The 13,327-nt window shown below is 42.2% G+C and overlaps 1 protein-coding gene across 8 annotated transcripts in view; it reads right to left on the bottom strand.

The window, feature by feature from the left end:
• The window catches only part of WBP1L (WW domain binding protein 1 like), a 39,628-nt gene that overhangs the window by 7,830 nt on the left and 18,471 nt on the right, over positions 1-13,327 (bottom strand). For 6 of the 8 annotated variants that reach the window (XM_085307622.1, XM_085307647.1, XM_085307656.1 and 3 more), the window contains one exon: positions 7,091-7,193. The exons of 1 other annotated variant lie outside the window; for it this stretch is intronic. In XM_085307622.1, the coding sequence (XP_085163748.1) occupies positions 7,091-7,193 (103 nt within the window). Of the gene's footprint in view, positions 1-7,090; positions 7,194-9,613; positions 9,793-13,327 lie in introns of those variants that run through there. One more of the 8 variants, XM_085307614.1, reaches the window with a different exon arrangement.

Here is a 13,327-nt window from a genome sequence, read left to right as displayed (position 1 = left end):
GGCTGTAATTTGAGGGGCAGCATGACAGGCAGAAAGCAAACATGATCTTTGGAAAAACAACCACTGATGGACGGCACCAAGAGAAGCAACGCACCAGTTCATAGAGTCAAACACGCACCAGTGGACCATCAGATTTAAAGGCAATTTCAGGCTCTTTCTTGGTTTATGGAAGAGTCAGAAGTTGAAACACTCCCCACAGGCCAAAAAAGGCTGAGTTCTGAGAAACGCTGCTACATTTTATGTCAAATTCACTGGTGATGCCAATGGGTTGATAATGATGCAACCAAAGAGTGTTTATTGTATCAGACACAGCCAAAGAGCTGAGTTTTGCCAAGAGACTTCCCTGCCAGAGTATCAGAAGCTTTCACAAAAAGAAAAAAAATGGAAAAGAAAACAACAAAAAAGTACCACGAACCTGCTGCCCAGCATCAGGCAAGCTCAGAGGTAAGTGGTAACCTCTGCACGAAAGCCAAGCTGWGAGAGACCTGGGAACAGAATTGTCTCCCACGAGAGTCATATCCTCTCGCACATAAAGAAAGCGTCTGTGAGCGGGAAGGCTGCTAAGTTTACAGCTTCCTGGGGAAGAGGAGCCCTGTCAAAGGGGCAGTCACTGGAGACATTTCTACAAGTCGCGAAAGAATATGCCAGGCTAACTTTAAGCTTCAAGAAAAGCTTTCTGGGGCACTGACCATAGTTTCGTGTAACTTAAGAATAATCAGAAAAACCCAGAGCATTCCCGAGTTAAGGGATACGTCCCCATGAAAAGGGGAGTGGGGGTAATTTTTTGTCTGACGACAAGAAGGACAAAGTGCGATGTTTGCTGCCTGGGATGTTTCCATCAGCAGTCCCATCAAGGGAAGCTCCTTTTATCCTGTGCAAAATGGAAAACATGTTTTCTGCAGCGTTCCAAGGGTAGGAACAGAGAAATCTGCCCTCAAGTTCACAGTAAACTTGGGCAAATGCCATTGCTCTATTGGCAGGAAGTCCCCTCAAAGCAAGCCAAGATATACTGCAAAGTGTTTTTGTGTCTGCCTGACAAGCATTTGGGTAATAGCTCTGGCTTCACGAGAGCTGGTTCTAAACAGAAAGAGAAGTGGGGCAATTTCATTGACTAAAAAGCTATCTCCCAAATGGTGGCATCACAGTCAGTGATGGCAGGGAAAAGATTGTCTTTCGCAGGGCCAACACTATCAKCAAAAGTAGGAGGTAGTTTTGATCAGTACCAAAACTTGGATGTTCTTGCATTTTACGGAGCATCTTTGGGCACAGACGRCATCATATCCTGACGTTTCAGACATGAGCCTGCACGAGTCAATGCTACCTCAAAAAAGTGAGATGAAGGATCCAGGCCATGGACCTATGAATGCTTTAAGAAAGAAATGTTGTCAAACGATCCTCTCCTGCCCCAGCCTCCGCCTCTTCCAAACCCCATGTGGCCTCCTCCATTTCTCCTTGTACCGGCACAAAGCTATGCATCACTGTGCTATGAACCGGTCTTAGGAAGCGGAACCAGGTTGAAACAGAGTAGCAGGAAGAGTAAGACTGGGACTTTCAGTGACAGCTTATGTCACTTCAAAAGTTGGTGGAACCGCAGCCCTGGCTTGGCTACACTGCAGGAAAAGGTTACTGAATATTTATAGAGTAAAATGGTCAGAAAAAGCTGAAGACGACATCTCTAGCTCTTTCTCACTTATTCCTGGATTGCTGACTCTGACAAGAGGAGACAGACATCAACTGCAGCTGGTTTCCAGTTTTCGTGATAGTGGTCAGTACACATGGTACACATGGTGCCTGGAGATAAGATGGAAAAAGATACGTTTCAGAAAAATTCTTTGCTTATCTTGCAGCAAGAGTCAACTTGAGACATAAGATCAGCAGACGCTGTTTTTAATGCCTCTCCTGGGGAGAGTGCCTCTAAAAGTAATTACTCCTGTGCTCCAGAAGAGACTTGAAGGAGCCCAATCAACTCCAACTGAAGAGACTTGCCCTCCCCCAAGKTATCTATGTTGCCAAAATGCACACTGAGTATTGCTCTAGCAGAGACTGGATGGGGGCATCTAGCCTGAGGCCACCTCCAAGACACTTGGGAACACAATTTGGAGAACAGCCTACATTGATAGGCTAGATACTAASCGAAGAGCTGGGTCAGATGAACAAAAGGCAGAAGATGAGATGGCACAAGCAAGCTCTCTTGCCTCTTCTTGATGTTCAACACACAGCAGATGGAAGTAGGCCAGACTGGTCAAGAGTCAGGATCTGCACAGTAAGACCAGACGCCAAGAAAGCTCACCGCCTTCTTTGGATTTAKGAATCTTACTAAGACACATTAAAAATGGGCTAAGATGATTTTGCCACCTTGATTATGCTACAAAAAGTACAAGAAAACAAGGAAATAACTTCTCCTCTGGTCCTATTTATCATGATTTTATGCATATTTGTGACATTTGTTTCATCTGCCATACTTCTTCAATTAGACTTTGCAGTGGCAACCTCTCTGAAGAGCCAGCTGAGGGACAACAGAGCAGCAGGTGAAGAGTCTGAAACACCCAAGAAAGCAAGTGAACATAAGCAGGTAGGAGGCTGTTAGAGAGTCAAGGAACAGGGCAAATTGCTCTGGGAAAAAGGACACAGTTGTACTGAACGATAAGATAACAAGGGGTAAGAAAGAAAAGATGAGACTAATGTGTTGACTGAGAGCTTTAGAGACTACAGCAAAGTCTTGGAAATGATTTCCTATTATAAAGCTGACCTGGAACATGTACATGCTATAGCATTTGCTGCAGAGCATTAGCAACTAACCGGATCCCTGCCAAAATCTTCTGGCAACRTGCTTTTTGGGGAAAAGAGCTGTCTAGAGATTCCAAAGGGAAGCGTGCAGAAGATTAGCTAAATGCACAAAATCAGCAAAAACATCATCTGTGCTGCCTGCAAACAGAACATTTTTTTCCTGTACAATCCTCCTAAGGCCCAAATGCTCAAGATCTTTTATTTGTTTGAGACAGAGAGGCTCAATACTACAGCTAAGGAATAAACGAGAAAAAAAAAAAACAACAGAAGTTGCCAGAATGAAGTAAAACGGAGGGTACAACTAGAAGTAAGTCTTGATGAGCAGCTGCTCATCACCGACTCTGCTTTGTTGCACAGGACCAAAACTACTCGATCAGCTAAGCCTGCTCGCTTTGCCAGGCTCCCGCTGAGATCATCCACGTACCATGACAGCTGCCTGTTTCCATGCTCTGCAGTTCTCCAAGCACGGCACACTACTCTTCCAGCCACATCACRCAAAGTATTTTCTACCTGCTTGCTTGCTGTTTTAAAAGCTTTGGAATTTCTCTGATCTCATGCTCATCCTCAACAGGCTCAAGAGACAAGGATGGATGTCACGCCATTGGGATTCGATTCTCAACTCATAGGCTTAAACGTGGCAAAAGCCAGAACTTCTGAGTGTCAGTCCTTAACCTGCAAAAAGCATTAACGGCATTCTTCGATTACCTTCTCTCCTTTATTGTGAAAAGTGATATTTTGGAACATTTAAGTCATAAAACACCTGTTAGACCTGGACAAAGTCCAACATTAGAAAACTCCAGCAAATCACAAGCACATCATAATGGACCTGAACAGAAACGGTTAGTTAGCTAAATCTGGCGGCTGCTGCCATTCCCCAAGACCACTGTTTCCCCCATGGGCACTGGGAGCTCTCTGAGGAGCCCAAAGAACTTGTTAGCCTAAAAAGCACAACGAGCTCAACTACCATCGAAATAGGTGCCTCTCCACCCCTATGTGGGGAAATTCAACAGTAAAGCACTCCCCCCAATACACGCTTTTTAAAATCCCATTCCAAGAAAATAGAAAGACAACTTTATATTCATATCAGATTTTTTTTTCATATTCTCGTATGAGCTACCACATCCAACCACAGCTTGAGCTAAGAACTAATTAGACTCTTATACAGCTGTATTATTCAACTTGTAAATAGCTTTATTATTTGGAAACACAGCACTAATTTTTTTTTTTTTTTTTTTTTTTTTTTTAGAAGAGATGGGTAGGAAATTCGAACCAAGCTGTTATCTAATTTTAAACACAGGCTGTCCACCTGCTTGGCATATCACATTCTCCATTCCTCCACTCCATCCTTTAGCAAAATACTACCTTGATTTTGCATCCTGTTCTCCTCTACCCTCAAGGACTGGTTCATAATTACGGCATGCCTTCTCCTTGCTGTCTAGAAATTTTCAGATCAGTCATTTTCAAAAACAAACTTCCCTCCAACTCTTAAAAGAGTAACAAGATCCTTTTTATAGGAAAGCCTCCCAGCGGTCACAAGGCAGGATCACATTTCAGAAGGCAYGTCTAGGGAAGACGGACTAGTTCTCCTTTCCATTTCAAAGGCCACTCTCCTCTGCTGCTCCTCCCCACTAAGCTACAGTGGTAAATAAATAAAGGAATTAATTCAGCAGGACTAGCAAGAAGGCTTGCTTTCAGGCACACAAGAGTACTGGTGGTCCAAGAAGGTCAAGAAAAGCAGCAACTTCTCAAAAGCTGCTTTAGTACATGTATACACTGCTTAAAAAAAAAATCAACATGTAGGACAAGCATGAAGCCATACTTAAAAGGTGTTGCTAATATAACTGCTCATTAACCAAAAAGTTATTATTAACTTTTAAAGAGCTAACCTATTCCCAAGCACGTGGGGCTGTTGTTTGCCAAACCGTCACATCACTGCTCTTATGAAACCTATTTTCATATACCACCACTGCTGTTCACCTTGAAGATGTTAAGAGTGCTCCACCACATGTACATATCAAAGATATTCAACACTTCCTGCGACAAGAAACAAGTTCTGCGGCCATGGTCTTGCGCACTAGAATATGACCGTTCATTTAAAAAACCTCCTTGCCCCCTTCTAAAAAGGAAKGCCAGGAATCACAGTTTCTAACAGTCACAATGGCAAAGAAAGCTTTGAAAACATTAACAGACTGTAAATCAATGATGGGATTTTGCCTGAATTTGCAGAAAGCCTAGAAGAATAGAACTCATGTTTGTATTCTCTCCTCATCTCAGTGTGGCACATGATGCCCTCTGCAATGCAGAAGGAATGTGAATGAAGCCATTCCCCCCAGGACCTATTCAGTAGTGTGTGCCATTAATATGTTTGTTCCRTGATCTCCATGACTTGTGTCCTTGCCCTAGAAAGAAGCCTGAAATAATATTCTCTTTTCCTGTAATAAAGTCTGTATTGCTTTTTTTCCCTCCCCTCTTTCCAAGAAGTTTTATGATGCAGTCAGGCACTGTCAAATATAAAAGTCTGTACCATACAAAGCATGCAATGACATTTCAGTAAAATGGCAGGGAGCTATTGTTCTGACCACATTTTTTATATGTGATCCAATTAAGCCTCTCTTTCAAGATGTACAGATGTACATGGGAGAAATACAGTGACTATGCAACAGCTTCAGTGTGCAGCTGTACTCAACGCTGTTGCTGAATTTAGCTCCTGCTTGCCATAGAGTATATAAGCCCTTGGATACATGCCTCTTCCTGTACATTCCCACCCACACAAATCCAAAACAGGACTTGACCTTCCCCACTCTGCTATGCTTGTGCATCCCATAGAGTCTGAACAAACTCTAGCCGTTTTTCCGGGCAATGTTGCTGACTGCTCCGATCTGAACCAGACAGTCCAAGGAGGCCATGTGCTCACGTCTGCTTCTGAGGTCCCTAGAGTTAGCCTGCAGGTCCTGAATATTTTCTTGAACTGCCTGGAGACACCTGAAAACAAAGCTGCTGTAAAAGGTCCACAAAATATTATCAACGGTCAAATCCTGCCATTAGGATCTACGCAGCCAGGCACTACACACTGACTCATGGTGCATCTTGAAGAAGCCTATTAAAGTCTTGTTTAATTTACAATCTCATTCTCCAAGCTCCACTAGTTACATTGAAAAGTAAAAGCACGTTTCCAGACTAAAGGATGAAGCCTGCCCTTGGATACAGGTTAACTGGCACTCTTTCTCTATGTGTATGTAATACATTTGCATGCACACATTACTTTGAGAAAGCAAAACTGTTGGCCTAGCAGTGGGATCAAGTTGGTAGCACAGTTAYGTAATAGCTACAAGATGCCACAGATGTGGTAAGAAATTAACCCCCGCCACACACACATTAGAGACTAGTGATATTGTGCAGAATACCACATGTGTCTGGAGTATAGCACTCCTCGCAGTACAACAACTTATCAGCAACAATATTCAAAATCTGTGGGAAAGGAAGACACCCTCAGGTCAGACACTACTCTAGAAGTCTGCCTTTCAGATTCAGCATTTCTTACTTTGCTATCCTTTCAGCTTTCCCTTTTTCCCTATACCTTTAACAGAGTCTTGCTGATCTGCTTTGACTGTCCTGCTGACCTGTAAAAAGACTTAGCAAGTATATTCATTTAGCCACTCACTAAAAACAAGGGAAGTTTTAAATCCCAGGTGATGAGGAAATGCCCAGAAGACAATAAGGGCTGCAATAGGCGACATATGTTCCTCACTGTATTCAGCTACTCTCAAACAAAACAAAATTCACCTAAGAAACTGTGCTCCAAGTAGAGTGCTTCCTGAAAGAGCATAAAGGTTCTTCCCCTCTTCCCTGGAGAGCACAGCTTTAATAAGATTAATCACATGTAAACTGTTGTTCTTGCAAACAAGTAAGATGAAACTAATTGAATTATTTCTCTGGTGGAGTATCAAACTCAGAGTTGTCYGTGTTGACATCTTTTCTTCAAGTGTTTTCCCCACTCATACACAATGTTATTTTGAGTTATCACAGTAATATTCCCCAAATCAATGAGAAGGCTGAACACCAAGTAACTTTCCAATAAATGCATTAGGAAAATCCATTATTCCCCCAAATGGCAGTCAATGCCAGCTCCAACAGCCCTACATCCCTTGTCGTATCAGGTCAACRCCAGTTTGCATTGCAGTTAAATGCAATGGCAACACGCAACAAGGGCTGAATACAAATACCCCACGGGACACAAACCAGACTTGTAGTATGACAGCCATGCAGTTTAGGAAAGGAAGCCATGCAGAAAGGAAGGACTTACACCAGAGTTCATAGTAGTAGTTGCAACACTGGGACTGTCCACAACAGTGGCCCGTTTCACATATGTAACTTTGATTGTTGACACCCATGCAGGTTTCCTTGTCCTAAAATTAAACAGACACACTTTTTAAATGTTTTGTCAGTATCTTCTGTAAATATATTGTACCTTTTGCCCAAGCATCTTCAAGCAATTTGAAAAAACACAAGTTATGGTCCTGGAAAATTCTAAAATATATGAAGAGATTAAAATACAGCTCAGGATCACCGAAGACTGTCCACCACCATTCAGAAGAAACTCCCACATCTCCAAATCAAGAGCTGCACTGCTTTAGCAGCTAGACAGTGCTGCTCTCTTACCATCCCTTTCCTTTTCCATTAAAGTTAYGATGCTCTGGGAGCCAGGCATTCTCTTAAAGAAGAGATGATGTTTGTTCCACGTTTTACACAATATTGCTGCATTACTGGGGCTGAATGCCAAGTGGAGGAAAYGCATTCAAAAACAGAACATTGTAACCTGGGAAAAGGCTGCTTGGATTCATTTAGATCTAAATGATAATTACAGTATGTTCCTGCAAGATTCCAATCTAAAATCATTCCTTCATAATTAGCCAYGTGCTTTATAAAAGATCAGCATTCCTGTAAAAATTCTTCCTCCAATAGTCTAGTACTCTAGGAGCAGAGCCAAATCAGCTGAACTTTGTCACTCAGCAGTTCTCAGGACACTTAAGAGATGGAAAGGAACTATGGTGTGAGCTCCCAGTGAGCCGCACAACGCAGAAYTGCTTCACAAGTGGCTGTATCTTCTTGCTTTGACTAGTCTGACAACATGGGTGGCAAAAAGYACAAAACAGGAGAAGAAAACAGAAACACTTTTATAGGTTGTAGTATATACCTCCTCTCATAGGTGTTGGAGCAACCTGGAAGATAGAAGACAGCACAGGATTTCTTAAAACAAACAGATCTTAAGAAAACACAWTGATGTTGCAAGCAAACCTCTAACAAAGCCTAAAATTTTCACATAATTTCACTTAATTTTTCTTATCAATAAGGCAATGAGGATTCGGGGAAGTTTATATTGAAAGATGTATTGAAAGCATTCATTTTATAAGTACTACCTTTAAGGAACAAAAAGGCAGGAAGAGCAGTAAACCCAACCAGTAGGTTCTAGGCATGCTCTCTCTGCCTTAAATAAGCAGGCAATATTTCACCTTTCCTTAACACCCTCCTGGGTAAGTCTCAACTCCTGCTGAACTACACCGTTTCTGTGTTTTACATTAGGTGCACCACTGCCACACTTCTTTCATGCCTCCGCGTAACCATTATAGGTGCAAAATACAACATCTACATTAAATTATGAACCTTTCACTGGATCACCTCTCCAAACAAACATGCAGGATAGCAGTTTCAATGCACTAAGCACAGGAAAAAGAAAATCTACAAAGGTAAATCAAAAGCRTAGACTGAGACAGTCTTAAAATAGSATTTGTTCAAATTTCATAGCCAAAAAGATTGCCATTTCAGAGGCTAAGTTTCCAAGAAAGGAATTGCTATTGTTTTTGATTCAACACAGCTCACAGGTTATCAGCTTCTCCATGTATTTTATTGCCTTTTTTTCCTCTCTCTCTCTYTCTTTAAACAAGTGTTCTTTCACTACTTCAGTAAATACACAAACTATAATTGCCTGTAATGATGTAAGTGAAGCCTGGCTCCCTGTTTTTCTTAAGCAGACTCCTGTTTTGGGATCTGAGCATTCTCCCACCATGCAGCAGCTCCCCTGGAGTGGTACCTCCAGGAGTGCTGGCCTTCTGGGACCCACACATGAGCATCCAAACTAGACCAACAATGTAATTTCTTCCTCCTACCCCCTATCGTACAACAGAAAGGATCCCACACAGCATTTTTCTCGTAAGAAGTCACATTGACTTTTGAAAGGGTTTTGACTGYGCGGGTGAAGGTACACTTCAGCAAACACAGCTCTGCATGAGATACACCACTTCCTCCCTACTGCAGGTATCACCGAGTGCACAAGATACTCTTAAAAATAATAATAATAATAATAAAAAAGTACCCACAGGTCATCTTAAAACTCACCAGCAAAGGCACCAAGATAGAGGGGTGCTGGCCTCCTATTTCCAGGCAGGGAGGAACACTTTGCTGGACAGACCAGTCAAGCTGCTTCACTGCAYGTACCTCAAGCAAACATTTTATATTCTTGTCTTGAAATGCCACGTATCAGTAATAGACRCAACATCTTCCTACAGGGTAAGGAGGTGTTCTCCATCTCTAATTACAATGCCTGACAGTGACTCTCAGCGGAGACTGTTGAGCTAGCACAGCATTTTCTGCTTCACGCACAGAAATAATTCTAAAAAAATTTAATTATACYCTGCAAAAGAACTAGAAACAGAGCATGCATCCCTACTCTCTTATCTGTTCTTACTAGTTTATTTACACTTTTCCTCACTTTTGTTGGCCTTGCAAAGTTAATGTAACTGAAGAACAAGATAGATTTTGGCTCTCTCACCAACAGAATTGAGAAATTAAGATCTAGTTGCAAAACTGCAATCCTGTTGATAATCCATAAGGCAGAAAGAGACCCAGCTGAGGTCTGCAGTTGGGACACATGAAGATCAATGGGGCCTGTTGAACAAGCAAATGAATCATTTGAAGTTGGTGAAAGAACAGAGTCCCATGGTGTCATTTCAGGCACTCCCTTGCATCACAGCACCCATTTGTCCTTGACCACCTGTGCTTATTCCAAAAAAAAAAAAAAAAAAAAAAAAAATTGTTCCATTCAATGTTGCCTACTTCAAACAGTGGAAGTGTTCAGAAACATATTCCCGTCTGCCGGCAGCAGCAACTTATAACAGTATCAACATCACTAGATTTTTCCCACTTAAGAACTTGCAGCAATCTTATTTTCAGAAGCTTTCACAACATTATCCTTTAATATGAAATTCCTGACTCCCTCTTGCCATGCTTATTGGATTTAAGATGATCTTTCCACCATGCTATATGGCTATGCACATGGCTGCTTCTTGTCAGCCCAGCTGGCAAGCAGGTCTACGAGCGGATGGCTCAGTCTGCTGAAAACAAAATCCCCAACAGAGGTTGGTGTGCCGCAGGATGTTCCCATCTGCTTTTGGAGATCCAGTCTCAAAAGACATCCTGCCTTCCTATTTAAAAATATAACCGGTTGCATTCAAGACTGTGGTATAAGCTTAGTGTTTGTAGTTTTTTTACATACAGGCCAAAAGAAAGCGTCTTCCTTATGCCTAAGTGCTTACACCTTGAGGCAATCAAGCCTTTGAAAGCCCTGGGGCTGCCAGCCACCAGCAGTGCTCCTCAGACACTGAGTAGGATGCATGACTGGGTGCCCTGTGCCGACTGTGCCAGGAACAGGTGGGATGGGCAGCTCCTCCTGGAGCCTTTCTGCAGCTCTCCGCCAGCTCCACCACAGATGGTTTTCTGGGAATATGGGAGCTGCCAGACTACGTTCCCTGTGCCAGATTCAGAACTGTCACACTTGTTTCCAAACAGTTTCGTAGAATAATTTAAATTGGAAAGGTTCCCAGCAGGTCATGTGGTCTAACTCCCCCCTACTCAGGGGCACAGCTACCTTCAATGTTGAGTTACTTAACTCAGCATGAGGGAAGAATTAAGGTAAAGGCACTAAATCTTACGAAGTCTAATAGCCACAGATTTTAGTATAAGGAAAGCAGCTCTTTCCTTATACAACGTTACAGATATCTCCTTTGGATCAAGTGTTTCAGTCTCCTCTCTCCCCTCGAGTCAAAAGTCATTTCTGTGAAGAGTTGAGCCTAGTGTACATTTTCTTCCACAGTTGTGCAAGCAAAGGGAGAGGTTATGCACTGCCTTCAGTACAGGCCATGACACAACCCATGCCATTTTTTGTTAGGAATCTAACTACTCCCAAGCAYGTTGATTAAGCTTCGATTTGATAATCAAATCCCCTTTGGCACCTTTCATACCACCATTGTTGTATTATTTTTACTCACTTTTCCCATTTGTTCTTCATGTTATATGCTACCAAATTATAACTACTTAAGATTTATCAGCAACGTAGTTATCTATACTCTAAACATTGTCTCCAGGACATAGTATCACAAGTACTTGTACTATTAAAGTACACAGTCTCCTCTTTCACACCAACAGGCATGGACAAGGCATAGGATTGACAGAGCAGTTTCATAGATAAGAAATTTGGAAATACGGAAAAAAAAAATCATCTCATAGAAGCAAAGCTGGAAGATCCACATTTTACTCAGCTGCCTTTGTTCCTAGTTTCCATCTCTAACAATACTTGTGACAATCATTTTAATCATTCTTAGTAGCAGGGAGATTTTATTGAACTACTAGAAAGGGGGTTTGTTGTTTCTTTTTTTTTTAAATTTATTTATTTACTCTTAAGAAAAAAAGGAAGGAGGAGGGTTTCTTCCCATAGCACTTTCTTCTAGCCAGTGGCTATTGCATTCCAGCGCAGGCTTCCCTGCTGAAGGACAGTCTTGTTTTCTGGCTGTCCAGGCAAGCACATCCCTCCCTGCCAGCTCACTGCAGATGCCTCCAGACAGGATTACTAAGCAGCATCTACACAGGTCTGTTCTCAAAGAACGTTCAACTCAAAGCAGAATATTCCTGTTTGGCAACTCAGAAGCCTGAACATGTCATCCGTTATCTCCCTCCTGCAAGCCTAAGAGATTTCCAGCTCATTTCAAGGAGGTGGCTTTATCCTGTAAAGTAGCATGTCTGGGCTGTAGGTACATCACTGCCTTTCTGGCATTATCCTAAGAGCCAACACAAATCTGGGAAACTGCAGTCACTAGACCCCAAAGCTACATGAACTTTTAAGAGAAGGCTCTCCAGCCTTGGAGTAATTTTTTTTCCCCCACATCATCTAACAGAGGCTATTTGATGAACCTGTCACAGTTTTTTTTTTTTCTTGAGAAACTGGTTAAGTTGGTAAGACTTCATCATAGTGGGTTTGGAGAATCTCTTTGTAGTTTAGACGTGGTGATTTGGATCAGTTTTTCCATTTTACTGAACAGATTTTATAACACAACTTTGAATATATATATTTTTTAAAACTTATTTCTCTGTTGATACGTTGGCATTTGACCAATAACCATGCTGGCAACTTTGCTACAGTAGCACACTTTCCCTGTCAAGTGCTTTACAAATAAACCTTAAAATATCCGGTTGACGTTGATACAGGGAGAACTCAAGGCAGTGCCATATGCTGTCATGTCTGAAGCTACAGCAAACATTAACATCATTGCCAGGGATAAAAGCCAGTTATTTTCTCCCTCTYCCAGTCTAGTACTGGACCTTTGCTGGAGGCCTGTGGAGACCTGCAGGGTGCCTGAACTGCCACTGATAACAAGGAAGGATGGAATCAGACCTCCTTATACTACTTTTATAAAGTTCTTCAGTATTAARTAGTTGGGTTTAATATCTGTAAGTCTCTGCTAGAATTCTGGATCCAATGTAGGAAATGGAAGGAAATGACAACTGATGGACAAGGAGGTATCATTATCGTAAAAAGCATCAAAGAACTTCAAAACATACTTCTACTTAACTCCCCCCTCCCAAAAGAAAAAGCAGCGGTTAATCCAGTAACATTATTATGTCAAAAGGAGAAAGCTGAAGATGAGCAAACTCCAGAGCAGCGTGACCATTCTCCAGGTTGAACATTAGTATGTGCAACTGCAGCAATAAACACTGCAAGACCACGCTCAGAAGTGCATAGCTGGCAGCGAACCACCTACAAAAGACGATTCCTCAGCTGGCATTAACCAGGTAACTAAAYCCAGCAGTGGCTGATACCACCGAGATCTAAAAAACACTTTAGCTTTCTCCTCCATCTCCTGTTTCCACAGAAATCTTGCCTCCACTACCCTAAATACAACCACCTTGAATTTCTAAGACCCCTGTGTGCCATCCAGCTGCCAAGATACCTATTCATCCTCACGTTGGTAGTATGCAGACACCATCAGCAGGATGTGGTGAGAAGACCAGCAGGCTGGTGGCAGACTGCCAAGGTGGCACGGGCCTGAGGGCAAGGTGCTACTGGTTTAACAGGACTGAGACCCAAACCTGCCACTGCTCTAGACCTTCTCGTTTCAGGACTCTCATAGGAGACTTTGGTAATAAGCATTCATTAAAAAAAAAAAAAAAATGACCTAGTTATTTCACTAATCGCATTACTTGCAGACAGCAG

Source organism: Rhea americana, unplaced genomic scaffold (assembly GCF_003343005.1).
Source record: "Rhea americana isolate MKP2758 unplaced genomic scaffold, rheAme1 scaffold_104, whole genome shotgun sequence".
NCBI lineage: Eukaryota > Metazoa > Chordata > Aves > Rheiformes > Rheidae > Rhea > Rhea americana.
The sequence above is the reverse complement of the archived record's forward strand: the minus strand, read 5'-3'. Positions and strand labels throughout refer to the sequence as shown.